This window comes from Penicillium antarcticum (assembly GCF_028974205.1).
Source record: "Penicillium antarcticum strain IBT 31339 chromosome Unknown utg000002l_segment0_segment0, whole genome shotgun sequence".
Lineage (NCBI taxonomy): Eukaryota > Fungi > Ascomycota > Eurotiomycetes > Eurotiales > Aspergillaceae > Penicillium > Penicillium antarcticum.
The window spans coordinates 2,952,387-2,965,294 of NW_026695300.1; the positions used below are offsets into that span (position 1 = coordinate 2,952,387).

The following is a 12,908-nucleotide window of genomic DNA, read 5'->3' on the forward strand; positions in this document are numbered from 1 at the left end:
CATATCCCTTTAACGGCAACATATTTATCCTATATATCTGTTTGACTTCCTCTTCACCTTGCCATTTAGTTTCCCTTTCTTATCTATCTCCTATCTACCTCCCTTCTACGAGGTATCAGTAGACCTCATCGAGGACCGCTCGAGGGCGGCCCTTACCCGCCCTTATTTGCATAAAAGCGTCGACCTTTCCTTCCTTAGATATATTATACTAATAATCTATCCCCTTGGATTACAATTAAGTAGTAAGGTTTCGGTTTATAGGTTAGTTCTTCTCTCTATTTCTATATAAATATTAAGAGATATTAAGATATTCAGTTATATAGATATGTATATAGTCAAGGAAAGGTACTATATTGTCTAGACCCATAGGGTCTGACAGGCTGCGCGGCCATACTGACTGGGTCAGTTGGCACGTGGGCGGAGCGCGTACTTTATACGGTGTAAAAGCAGGATTGCGGTCAGGTAATCATAGTGGCCATTTGGTCCGCGTTCCGATTGCTGAGCTCTTTCAGTGGTCTAAGTGTGTTTGCAGCATTTGAACTTTTTCTGGGTCCCGTTGGAATGGGTGTCCCTTTTCGGAAAATCAGGTTGATTCAATTGTAGCAAAATAGTTGTGGTTACGTGAAGACCAATCATCATATTGAGCAATAAAACCACAATTGTTACTCGTGGCAATACGGTACAACTTCGACTACCGTTTCCTTCCAATCAGGGATTTTGTTTTTAAAGATCAATCCAATTAGAGGTGTTTCCCGATAACAGTTTAACAGCCACAAATCGGATCAAGACAACATACGTAAGGACAGTAACTTTGAAAAAGTGCATATTTGGCTCAGACCTGATAATTGAAGGTCTTTAGAGATTTCAGTGAAGTTCGATCATCTTGGAGTCACACCTACCAATTTCAATGATATTCGAAACGACCATGTACGTTTTTGATTCGCTCAGACAAGTTCTTATCCTTTTCATGAAAGCGCCCCGCGGAGTCCCGCAGTTCAGCTCGCAAAATGGGCTGGTCACTAGCACCTTCATGGGCATTGAATCTGATATTGTAGGCATCTTCAGTAAATTCGCTGCCACCCCAAGCAAATTCTCCTACTATACTGTCAGTCACGATCAGATGAATTAAACAAATCCCGAACCTCTTTCGTCTCCAAGGCAGCTGTCCAGTAGCAGGGTGTCGAAGTTCCAGCGTCCGGTAACATCGTTGTAACAATCACCCATGAGCCAGGTATCTCGATCGGACTTAGCAATGCGTAGGTTCTCGGTAGCATCCATTGTGTTCGGATCTTAGATTAAGAAGTCTCAGTGATTTCAGTAATTTTGTTCGCAGGTTGGTGAGGTTGGATAGGAATTTGGCTCTAATTTATATACTGCCTGCGACCAACAAGCATTATTGCGCTTAGATATGTCTGCTATAGTTCTAGACCGAGCGATTCAGTTTGTACGTCATATCGAGAGCAATCTTGTGTTAGTACAGCACCGCATTTAGAATAACAGAATCTAGAACATCTAGAAGCGGCGAGTTGCAAATCCAATGACTTGATCATCCGTACAACGTGGCCATTCTGTGGTAGCTCTGGGAACATAATAACTCAACCCCATCCTAAACGAACAAAGTGCGAAATTTAAATCACGTCAGTTATTTCCACCATTGCGTGGGGTATCCGTTCTTGAACGTAAAATAATCTGCCTTACGATAGGGTTAAGCAAGACAACCGTAGTGCGTTGAGCGAGACTCGGCCTAAAGAGGATTTGTGTCTAGTAAGCATCGATCATGAATTCCGGCTTCTGCTAAGAATGCCGATCTCTGTTTTTTTTTTGCCTTTTGGAAATACGTAAGCTGATCTTCTGGGATATGTATCTTGAATGTTGGATGCCAAAAGAGACCGATATATTGCGGACGTAGACAGTGGATTAGAAGCCAGAATAAATTCAAATTCATTCAGTTCATCTCATAACCCGGAGATACAACTTCCGGTATCCCCATACATTTTATAATGATTCACCATGATCACATCTTACACAACAGCGATACCTTCAGGCAGCCTAATGAAGCCTCAAACAGCAGCCAACCCAATGCCCTTAGGCTTGCGTATTCAGTTGCGGTGGAGAATCCGAAACCGACTTGTAAACCCAGAGCGACAGAGCACTTAACCATTTTTGCCCTCGGGTTAATTGAGAATTTAGCGTTTGAAGTGGATGAACGCTGCCACTTTCGGGTATGCCACATGACGCACGTCGATCATCCGTAACCTTGTGCTTATTTCGTCCGTGGTTCACCCATCCGCAGCTCCTCTTCACTGTCAAAATCATACTCCACTGTCATGGAACCAATCGGTATCAGCTAGGTACGAGCTAAACGTTAATCAATACTGACAATTTACGGGACGTCAAAGTCTATCCTTTTTCTCCCCGTATCCACGTGACGGTAATGAAAATAGTTGGTCTGTCTAGGGCCTGTGGATTGAATTTCCTTGGGTCCTTTCTGCATTCTTGGATAGCCCAGACAATATTCGTATTCCTAAATAAAGGGGATTTTTTTTCTTTCCATATTTCTCAAGGGAGCGCCGCACCTACCCATTTTTTCAAACTTCGATTGCTAAGACAATCCTGCCCTCTTGCTCTGTATGTCCTTAAGCTGATATAGAGCAAATTGGTGGCATGTTGGAGGTTTAAGAAGAGAGAGATAAAATAAAACGCGAGAATGAACGTGGCAGCCTGCCGAATCTGCCACGCTCGCTCCAATTCCAACTTGAATGGGTTGCGTTCCTAGAAGGATGCATTGTCTGCCCCTGCCTAAAGCACACTTCAGTTCCGACTCTTCCCAGCAGTTATGAGGCACCTCAATAAAAACCTCAAGGACCGAGGCATCAGTGTAGCATTGGAACGCTCGACAGAGAACACTGCAGTTTTGCGCGTACGTGGGCGAATCTGATATCGCTTATCAGGATGATACTAAAGAAAAATGATTCCAATTTATGAGACGATAACTAAATGACGGATATTGCTAGAAATTAACACGAAATTGCTAGTCGAGCCGTAGATTAGGGCATCGCCAGAAAGGACCACAAAATTCAAGAACAAAAGACATTTACCTTTGATTAAATTACCAGATATGAAATGCCTGCGCCATTCAGAACACTATTGCTCCACGTTTCGACCTTCCAATCGAATCCATCTTTGGAGACATTCTCCGCAACGGCCTTGAGCCTCAAATCATGCTTATTATCAGAATTGAACGATTTGATAGCCAAATATACCCGATGTTTTCTGTCAAATATCCCCTTTGGAAAGTCCACTCTCCCTCCTTTGTATTGTCCCTGGACTGACTGATCTTGGGAAGTACTAGAATCAACCACCCCGCTCACGATGCCTGTCTTGTCTGCGGGATACGCGATCCAAGACGCAGATCCGCTGTAGAGTTGGCTCTCTCCCCAAGTGTCGATATGGACGTCAAACCCTTCACTGGATATATTTGATGCATGAACTGCAATCTTCCAGCACTTGTGCTTATCCATATCAAACCCCTGGAGCCAGACCACAACCTTGGGAGGCTTCGTGAACGAGTTTTCAAAAATAATACGTTTTGTATTCTGTTGTTCGGCCTCATTCCACGGGCGAAGCTCTAGGGTGTCGAAATGCCCAATCTGAAATTCGGTATCGGTGCTGGCAACCTCAAACCAGGCAGCTCCGGCAGAGAAAAGAACAGTATCAGCCCAGGAATCGGCATGAATGACAAATCCGCTTTGCGTAACGCGATCCGCATATGCCTTTATACGGACGTTGAATTCTTTGCTAATGTCCAGCTCGGTCAAACCAACAGCAATGGCTGGAGGTTCAGGGTATTTCGGTTCAAAATTAACCTGTGTTGCGTTCAATAGCTTCGGGTTTGACGGAAGACGGAAGTCCTGGGTGCTGAAGCGAGCCATGTTACGCGTCTGCTCGGGGTATAGTGAGTGAATGAACATTTTATCAGTTGATGAAAGCACCGTGTTGTTAGGGGTTTCGAAGTCGCCCATTGTCAAGTCATTCGAGATTCGGTACAGCATTATTGAAAGTGGGTCAAATTCAGTGTAATATGCAGCTGAAACTGCATATTTGTTGAAAAGGTTTTGGTCAACATCTTCCTTCGACCAATTGTTTGGTGGTCCCCCAAAATATGCATAAACCTTTGGTTTGTCCCAAGGGATAGACGCTGCGGGGCTCATGTGCTCATGAATACAACCTAAAGCGTGGCCAAACTCATGAATGGTGGTTCTGCTGAATTCTTCATCCGTGCTGTTGTCATCAAACCAGCCAAAGTTCATTGTTGGCTGGTCAGATGGAATCTGGAGATTATGTCTCCCAAGATAGGACCATGATCCTCCGCCCACGACGAAACTGATCCGGATTTGTGCATTCGCCGAATCATCGAATACAAAATCAATATTCGCGTACTTCTCCCATATCTGAGCAAAAAATTTGACTTTATTCTTCACGAAGGTGCTTCCAGAGAGGAAAAGAACATGAAGTTGTGTTCCAGGACGCCAGTACGCGGACTTGTCCATCGCAAGCTGCGATGGTCCAGAGCCCAAAGCGGGCAGCACAAGGTTGCTGGGAGGTAGCTTTGAATCATTATCAGGGGGTAGACGCTCAACGCAGATTCTGGTGTTTTTCATAGTCATTGTATCTTAGAAATCGGTTATTTGAAACAGGATTGGATGAGAAAACATAGATTTTGGCTTGGTCCAAAAACCTTGGGAAATTCTTCAAGGTATCTGATTCATAAGAAAATAGTGGATTTAGAACGTTTGGTGATATCAGGCCTTCTTTATACCTTAGACTATTTGCGCCGTATGTAAGTGCAGGAAGAGTTTGGCAGGCAGCAGACATCTGGATTTAGAATTAGGCTGTTCTAGACAGAATTTGTTCATCACACTGGAGTAAAAACAGCTTCAACATAGTCATTGGTGGATAAGTTCCGAAAGACGATTGAAGTCTGCCGAAACCTAGGTAGAGGCCTGACTGGTACCGGATGGATGAAGACAATATGTGCATGTCTCGCGGCAAATGTTGTAATTCAAGTAGACAGGTGTAAAGCGTATAATATAGCCATCGCCTAAATTGATAGGCATGACAAATTGCATTAGCTTAACTACAGTATCTGTGACTATTTGGATAGGTCATTTTGACGGGGACATTGGGTCCAGGCATTGTACATGGCATATAATCATCAGAATGCGTTATATACAATTGGAAAGATATGCTCATAGTGAAAAAGAATTGACATTTAGAACGTGACTAATAAATCCGGACTACGACGGACCATATAGGAAGAAAAATAGAAACTAAAGTTTTGGATTAAACAGGTTACACATAATTCGATTTAGACCACGCCACTTTATGTCTGCAAGCGGTCTTTCATAGAGTAGTAATATGGTTAATCACATCAACTTGTTTTTATATCCGATTCTAATTCGATGGCTCTCGACACTTCCGTTGCGCCAAAGCTTGGCTACACCGTAGTTCTCCGTGTTTCCTAAACCCTCTGCTGTCGATTGAAACCAAGATTGAAACCAAGACCCTACCGAAAACCTGATTATTCAATGTTGCAAGCTCCTGCACCCAGATTGCTATGCCCAGACCCCGGCGAATCACCATTAAATCTCCACGGATAGTGTTCGCATAAGAGACCGTCATCTGACATGATGATGTATGCTGAAATTGAAACCTCTTTAGAGAGCCAAGAGACTAGCTACATTGGTCCAACAATTCAAACTATTCAGTTCGCAGGATTGGGCTGAACTTTTGGAAACGTAACAAAGCAGTAGATGGTATCTGTGGCTGGCGTTGACTGAGACGACGTAGAGCAGGGGAAACACTGGATGAGGCCATACATTATATTGTATCTCAGATTATATTAACTTTGAGTATTTTAGGTCTACCCACGGGTACCGTTGAGAACCAACGGGCGGATTCCCAGTGGGCGCTCCCTTTAAAGCGAAACCCGACCCGTGTTTAGGCGACGTCTAGAATAGACTTTCACGTCCCATATCTATCACACTTTCTCTGGTATCTGCTCCTCGTCAATGTAGATTGATTCTAAGCTCGTATCCGGTAGATACCGTTTAGTCATGTGCAAGTAGATGGTGGCTTCGTCAACATAGAAGAACCGCAGATGGTTGAACCACGGACGGAGTGAGCAGAACGTTGCGGGCTCAGATGATCGACTTATGCCAAGCGGCGTACCCGAAGTTGGCGGGGATCATCCATTTGGACGCTAAATTCTGAATTAACACAAGGGGGAAAGAGGGTTAGTGCTCTGGCCCTCTGTGCTAGCAAGTCTTTTAAAGAAAATAGGTCCCGGGTGAACGGGCGCAGCTTACAAGACACTCAGCTGCAGGATGGCAAAGGATAATCTATCATCAGATGACTTCACTGCCAAATACTTCGGTACTCGTAACCCTCGCATATAAAACCACCGCGAGCATAGTTGTTACCATAATCACACGATTAGTGTAATTTATTTACAACCTACCCGGTAACCACGATGTGGAATTCAGTATACGCGCAGGTTGGTGCTCGTCGTATTGATTTCTTCTGCGATGATATTCTATACAATTCATACGGTCAATGGAAGCTTTTTCTTTTGGCGTTTATAAAGCTGCTAAATCATCAGAATATATGACTGGTTTTTATACCAGTTTTGGTTCATGCCGCGAAAGATGGAAATGAGCTATTAGTACCCTGGCTCAGTAGAGCCCGCAGCATGCCGGTTTACGGATCCGGTCCCAGCCTATGGGGGTGGGGTGTCATGGAAAATCACTTCGAATTTCTATGTTTCAAACTACCCACTATAGGGGTGGAACCAGTGACAGTAGTACGACTGCCTCAGGAGATATGTAGTCTTCTCATACAAGCCAGGCAAGCATCATCCAACCATCCCATATGACTACAGTTCTCCATCAGGCTCAGTACAATCTACTCCTTCACAGACTACTCTCTACGTCTACTTCAGGCCATGGGAGTGGTCGTTGTGTGATTTCTTGGTTAGTATCGCGACCCGTCTGCTATGCCAGACTGCCATCGTGCCATCCCCATTTCACTACCATTTGGTTGTTCTAGACCAAGATATCTTCCTACAATGTTAAGCACCTCCCTTCAGGTGAACAACCGTTGATTCCATTTCTCGCAACCTATAGGGCACACCGTTTACGAGCATCTTGATAATCATATAATCCAGATCAGAGGTATTCATACCATCATGCCCTAGGAAAAGGGATGAAGAAGAGCGGGGGGAAAGGATCATCGATTCAGCCATAATAATTAAAGCCAAACATCTCTGAACAGAAGAACATAAATAATAGCACAAGTTGGTTCGGAATTGTATTGCATCATCATACTTGGATTACCCAAAAATCGATGCCCTAAGAATCTGTGGATATAACAAGTCAACTGTATATTGTCGGCTGATCTTCAATCACGTTAGAGCCAACAATGGTTTATCCGTAAACGATGAAGATATGGTACGGGAACTGGTCTGGACTGGAGAATCCGTGTTCTCCACAGAACGGGTGCCAAGAGGTTTCTGAAATTTGAATATCATTAAAGGGTTTACTTTTTAGAGCCTAGTCTGGTCGAGTCTAGATTTGAAGAACCACGATAGACGTGATTTCAAGCCCAACCACATCATGAAGCCAGAGAGACTCTTGATCATCAAAGAAAAAGGAAAGGGGATATTGACGTCAATGAGTCGCTAAAGCTTGACCATTAGAATAAGATTGATAAATCCCTGACGTTCTTCAGAATACTCTCTTCAAAAGCCAACCATAGAAGATGTCTGAACAATCATCAGCCAACCCCAATTGACTCTTCGGATGAGTCTCAGACATATTTAACCTATGAGGCCGCAACGGCTGGACTACGAAAGAAGCTGACTCGCAAGGGAAAAGAACAGAGATTCCAATATCAGCTTATCAGCATTACTTTCAATTTGATTGCAATCGCGCAGATAATCGTCGGTGCAGCCATTACCGCATTGGGACCTTCAGGCGGTGAACACATGTTAGCAATCACAATCCTAGGGGCTTTTAATACCTCCATTGCTGGATTGTTAGCACTGCTTAAAGGAAGAGGGCCCCCCGAGCGACTAAGGAGGAATTCGATCGAGATTGCTAAGGTTTTGGATTTTATTCAAGAAAGAGCAACCTTACTGAGATATGGCAATAGTCAAACCTCGAACAACGAAATGTCTGTTCTTTTACAAGAGGTTTTTCAAATGTACACTTCCGCGGAGCAGATAATTGAGGGAAACCAGCCAGATACTTATGCAGATGGAAGGAAAATTCAAGCTTCTGTCGTCGCTGCAGACATGAATGATTCTTCGAGTCAAACCGCAGTGACCAGTGAAAAAAAAAAAAGGAAAGAGACGCCAAATCGATGAGGAAACGGGAAATATTGGTGCCGTTTAATCATAGAAGCCCCCAATCAAGGTTAGTAGAAGCGGACTTACCTATTGCCGGATAATAAACCTTCATTGATGTTTTCTTCTGTTCGTCAAATTGAAGCTATATTCTTACAGGATGGATGGATGGATGCATGGATGGTTAATTTCATTTACCCCGATCCCTCGCCGAAGTTGGATCCCGGGTAACGTGATGTATATAGGTCTGTTCCTAAGGAGTACAGACAAAGGAACCCACACTTAAAAATAGGAGACAGAGCATGGGTGTTAAGGACTCTTTGTTAACGACTGACACGGAACGTCATTATACCCACGTCTATGTGGCGCAGTAAAAACATGAGGCGGTGCATCCCCGTCTACATAACTGTATCAATTAAACGAAATGTTTTGTATATATTAATCAAATGATCCTGCACCGCATATCATGCAAATGGATATCTAAACAAACGAACCGAAGTTGTAGGTCCTATCAACTCCTCATCATGTCATATTCGCGACTATCATCACTGAGCATAATCGAAATTCATTCCGCGGCATTTCAACCAGAAGGCACGGACAATATCGAGTGACTGTTTCTGGGCACCCCGAGCAATGACAAGGGATTCCAGGAATCGAGACTTGTCCTGCGTCGAGAGCAGAGGTACTTGTTGTCCGCTTGGATCTGTGACCTGCGCATTCAAAGAGTCGAGTGCAGCTCTTAACGCCGGGCGAGCCAGTACCATTTTCTTAAAAATAGTACGCCGAAGGGCATCATTTAGTGAAACTAGGTCTGATCTTGCGCACCGACCTGCTATCTGTTGGACGATGGTGTAGCACAAGCGTGGAATGAACTCTTGATGAACTGATTCGATGATGGAGGTTTGTTCCGGGGTATTGCCACGGAGATCAATTAATGCGATCCAGAATAATGAGGCGGACCGGAGAGGGAGGGGTTCAGGCCGTGTTAATGCGTGAAGCGTGAAATGGAGTAGCACAACGAGCGGAGATTCCGGACTGAGCTCTGGTCCGGAAGTAAACAAAATTGGATAGTATTTGGGCAGGAGACGCGCCAGGAAGTCAATACCGGCGTTCGCAGTCTCTGGGTCGTACAGATCGGGGGTCTGAAGCATCGACGAGAACAGTTGGGCGACATGATCGATCAGCGCTGCGGCTTCGCTGCGAATATTCATCGCATGAGAAGCGTGTGATGCCAAGAATGATGACGCTGTCGCCATAATAACATCTGTTCCAGAGATACCAAGCGGGAAGCTCTTAATGAAATCAACCGTCATTGAAGGTGGGAAGACGAAAAGCCCAGCTGTTTCTGTGTATCCGGCCTTCAAGATATCGCAGGCTGCTTCAATTATACTGTTATCCACGGGGAAGTCCACAATGAGAAGTCTCATAGCCTCCATGATTAGTCGCTGGGCTTCGGCACCCGGTCCGGCGTTCCAAAAGGATGGGGGATAAGGATTTCCGTCCGCTTGGTTATCAATATTAATGGGTTCATCGTTTTCAGAACGAAGACCCCTTCCAATACTGGCAATACAGCTCAGTACAAGGTGCCCGCGTGCACGACCGGACTCATGTTCAGGGCCAGTGACTTCTGCGCGCGCTGTTGTGGCTTCCTGGACGAAGAAGCCAAGTATTCGCTCAAGGGTTTGAACTTTCTCTTCATCAGTGTTTAGGTTCTGAATGATAGTCGCAATTCCTTCCAAGACTTTTGGCATGGTGGAGACGGTTGCCGTCGGCTTGCTTCTGAACTGGTCCAGCTGATCTAAAAATGCTGGAAGATCTGCAGTCAACACCCGGGCGCAAGACTTTGAGAGAGTCAATATAGATCTTGAAGCAGCTTGGGCACACAATTCGTAATTGAGAGAGTCAAACAAGATGTTGAGAACACCAGCAAGTAATGCGCTGTGGCGTTCAAAGTACGACTGATATTTTCCGAACGAGTCCACTAAGGTCTGACGAGCCTTAAGCGGGATTTCTATCTCACCACCAGCGCAAAGCCTGGCAAAGGAGTCACTCCCGAAAATAGCATCCAGACACTGATCGGCGTGACCATTCTCATCCACTGCCTCCGAGAGTTGAGCGATGCAGAACATGGCTGTCTCAAAGTTGCGCCAGTCTCGAGCCTCCAAGTAAGAGGTTGCGCTTCTCTGGAAGACAGTCACTAGTTCAACACCCAAGACTGGGTATGCTGATAGAAGATAGTCACAAGCGTCATGGCGGAAAGCGCCGAATTCGCTCCGCTCTTCATCGGTCCAATCCTCCAAATCCTCGGCACTAGGGTATAGTAGCTTCCCGGAAAGACCCAAGACAACTTGAGCTATATGGGACTTCACTAGCTGATACCTCGGGCTGTCATGTTCTAGTTCATCGGGAAGGCTCTCAGCGATCTCATTCCAAAACTCCAATACCCGTGGGGTACCGAGATCATCAATGGCAGCATACCCAGGTGTCTCGAATATGCCATGCACGAGGACCAAAATCGCTGCATTTTGTTGGGTCACTGGGTCACTAAAAATGCCCAAGTGTAAGTGCGAGACGTAGGCTATTAAGAGGTCGACAAACGACATGCTCTCGTTGCCCTCGTCTCCACTTCTCACAGCAGCGATACGCGCTGTGACGAATGAATCAGCGAGAATCTCGGATAAAAGCCAAATTGAGCTATTGTCAAAAGCCCACCGGCGGGTTTCGAAAGCCTGCGTCAGAATGGAAGCTGCGCTTTCACTCAAGCTAGGAACCCTCAGTGTTTCGATGATAGTATGGCCACAATTCACAGCCAAGACATTGACATCTTCTGCAGAAGAGCGCTGACGGTTGCCATGAACTCCTAGCCATGTCTTTCATGCAATCAGCCATGGGGCAAATAAGAATGGGTTAAATAGACTCACTTTCCAGGAACTCATCGCTTCAGCCCCCAGTGCCACGTCAACTGCATCATCACCAGCTACTTTTGCGTGATGTACAATCTCTCTTAGGGCGTATTGAGCTAGAAGCAAGCCGTCCTTGATATTCGAGATGGCGCGCTGGACAGCGGACTTTTCTCCAGCCCCATCCTGAGGTTCCGAATCCAGCCTGTAAGCTTCCTCGGCGAGTGCTATTGAGAAGAATAACAATGCACCCGATCCACTCTTGCCCAAAGCTGGCAGTATGCGCCCCTGGAAATCCACCGCTTGTGATTCCTCCTCTGATATGTACCCGCCGTGGGCAAGGCATGCAGCAAGCTGCCACACAGCTTGCTTCCACGGTGTAGCTGGGTGCCTGAAGATAGCGACCAGGCTTGAAGCGAGTTTCCTCATGACCATTGCTTGTTCACCCTTGTTGACCAAAGCAACAAAGCGATTGATGAGGTGTTGCATTATCTCCGCTGCTGCGTTCTCGTCGATCTCATTCCTAAAATAGATTAGTCACTGAGCTTTCAATTGGAACTGAGATGGAACGGAGATAATTAAAAACATACCAGGAGACATTGATCTTCACCGTGAAGGTGAGTGCTCCCATGAAGCGATGCTGGGGAGAGTGCTCGTTTTGTAGAAGAGAATCAGCGATTGCCCACGCATGTTCCGTCTTCTGGAGTTGTTGAAGTCGTGCCTGGATCTCGTTGATCCTAGTGGGGTCTCGTTGGTTTGCCGGGTTATAGAGCTCAGTAACTAGCTAGTAAACTGTGAGCTGATGCTCAAAGATGGGATTGGGGTTCGTACCATGTGGGTTTCAGAGATTGACTCTCTGGCCCCAAGGGCCTCGTCGGACATCCAGGTTGCCATGTTGTCCGCGAAGCGCGTGGTTGCGAAAGTGAAAAAGAGAAGTGTATACAAGCACCGAGCTAAAAGCTGGCAGAAATTGGTGTTTGCATCATTGGCCCAATCAATAAAGGGGCGGTATTAAGGGCGGTGAATGTGGGGTTCTTCAGTGTTAATGTGTATACTTATAGTACTCTTTCCTCTTTTCTGTAACATTATCCCATTGAAAAGGTATATTGCTTGATATATAGAAAAGAAAGGCTCATACGAAATACTTTTGCATATGATTTTTCATGATTGAATATATCTCTTTGAACCAGAGAACTGGGTCCTTTGCCCCCAGAGTCTTTTTCAGTGTTCTGGAACTAATGGTTTCAGGAGACAGAATGTGAATTTCAAATTTCTTTAGTTAAATCTGTCTATATAGGATCCTGCATTGTATATCTTACAGAAAGTGTATAGTCTTGCCTGAATACTTCAGAGTGTGGCACCGGTTTGTGTTGCGTATGGAATAAATGATACTATACAAATAGAGCCAAGCTCATCTCATGTTCCAAAAACCTGACTCAAGCAATGTCTTTGTCTACTCTAAAATTGAAGAAAGCGCAAGCCAAGTACTTATACTTCCGAGTGCAAACATAAAAGTGGGCCGAGCTGTCCGGAGATCCCAACTCTCCACCGGTTAAGGCCACTCACACGACAGGCCCCTAGCTCGTCATCGCACTTGTCCCGAC

At 45.3% G+C, this 12,908-nt stretch overlaps 3 protein-coding genes across 3 annotated transcripts; all 3 read right to left on the reverse strand.

Moving 5' to 3' along the window:
- Nucleotides 1-904: 904 nt before the first annotated feature.
- N7508_002095 (CVNH domain-containing protein) lies at nucleotides 905-1,278 on the reverse strand (the record flags this gene model as incomplete). The annotated part of the gene is made up of 2 exons (XM_058460161.1): nucleotides 905-1,095; nucleotides 1,143-1,278. 2 exons carry the CDS (start codon nucleotides 1,276-1,278, stop codon nucleotides 905-907), a joined length of 327 nt encoding a protein of 108 aa, XP_058323693.1.
- Nucleotides 1,279-3,104: 1,826 nt separating this feature from the next.
- N7508_002096 (Peptidase M12A astacin) lies at nucleotides 3,105-4,667 on the reverse strand (the record flags this gene model as incomplete). The annotated part of the gene is made up of 1 exon (XM_058460162.1): nucleotides 3,105-4,667. One exon carries the CDS (start codon nucleotides 4,665-4,667, stop codon nucleotides 3,105-3,107), a length of 1,563 nt encoding a protein of 520 aa, XP_058323694.1.
- Nucleotides 4,668-8,949: 4,282 nt separating this feature from the next.
- Nucleotides 8,950-12,198, reverse strand: N7508_002097 (putative importin 13; the record flags this gene model as incomplete). Its single annotated transcript, XM_058460163.1, has 4 exons — nucleotides 8,950-11,274; nucleotides 11,326-11,827; nucleotides 11,895-12,088; nucleotides 12,136-12,198. The coding sequence occupies 4 exons, from the start codon at nucleotides 12,196-12,198 to the stop codon at nucleotides 8,950-8,952; spliced, it is 3,084 nt and encodes a 1,027-aa protein (XP_058323695.1).
- Between the last annotated feature and the right edge of the window lie 710 nt (nucleotides 12,199-12,908).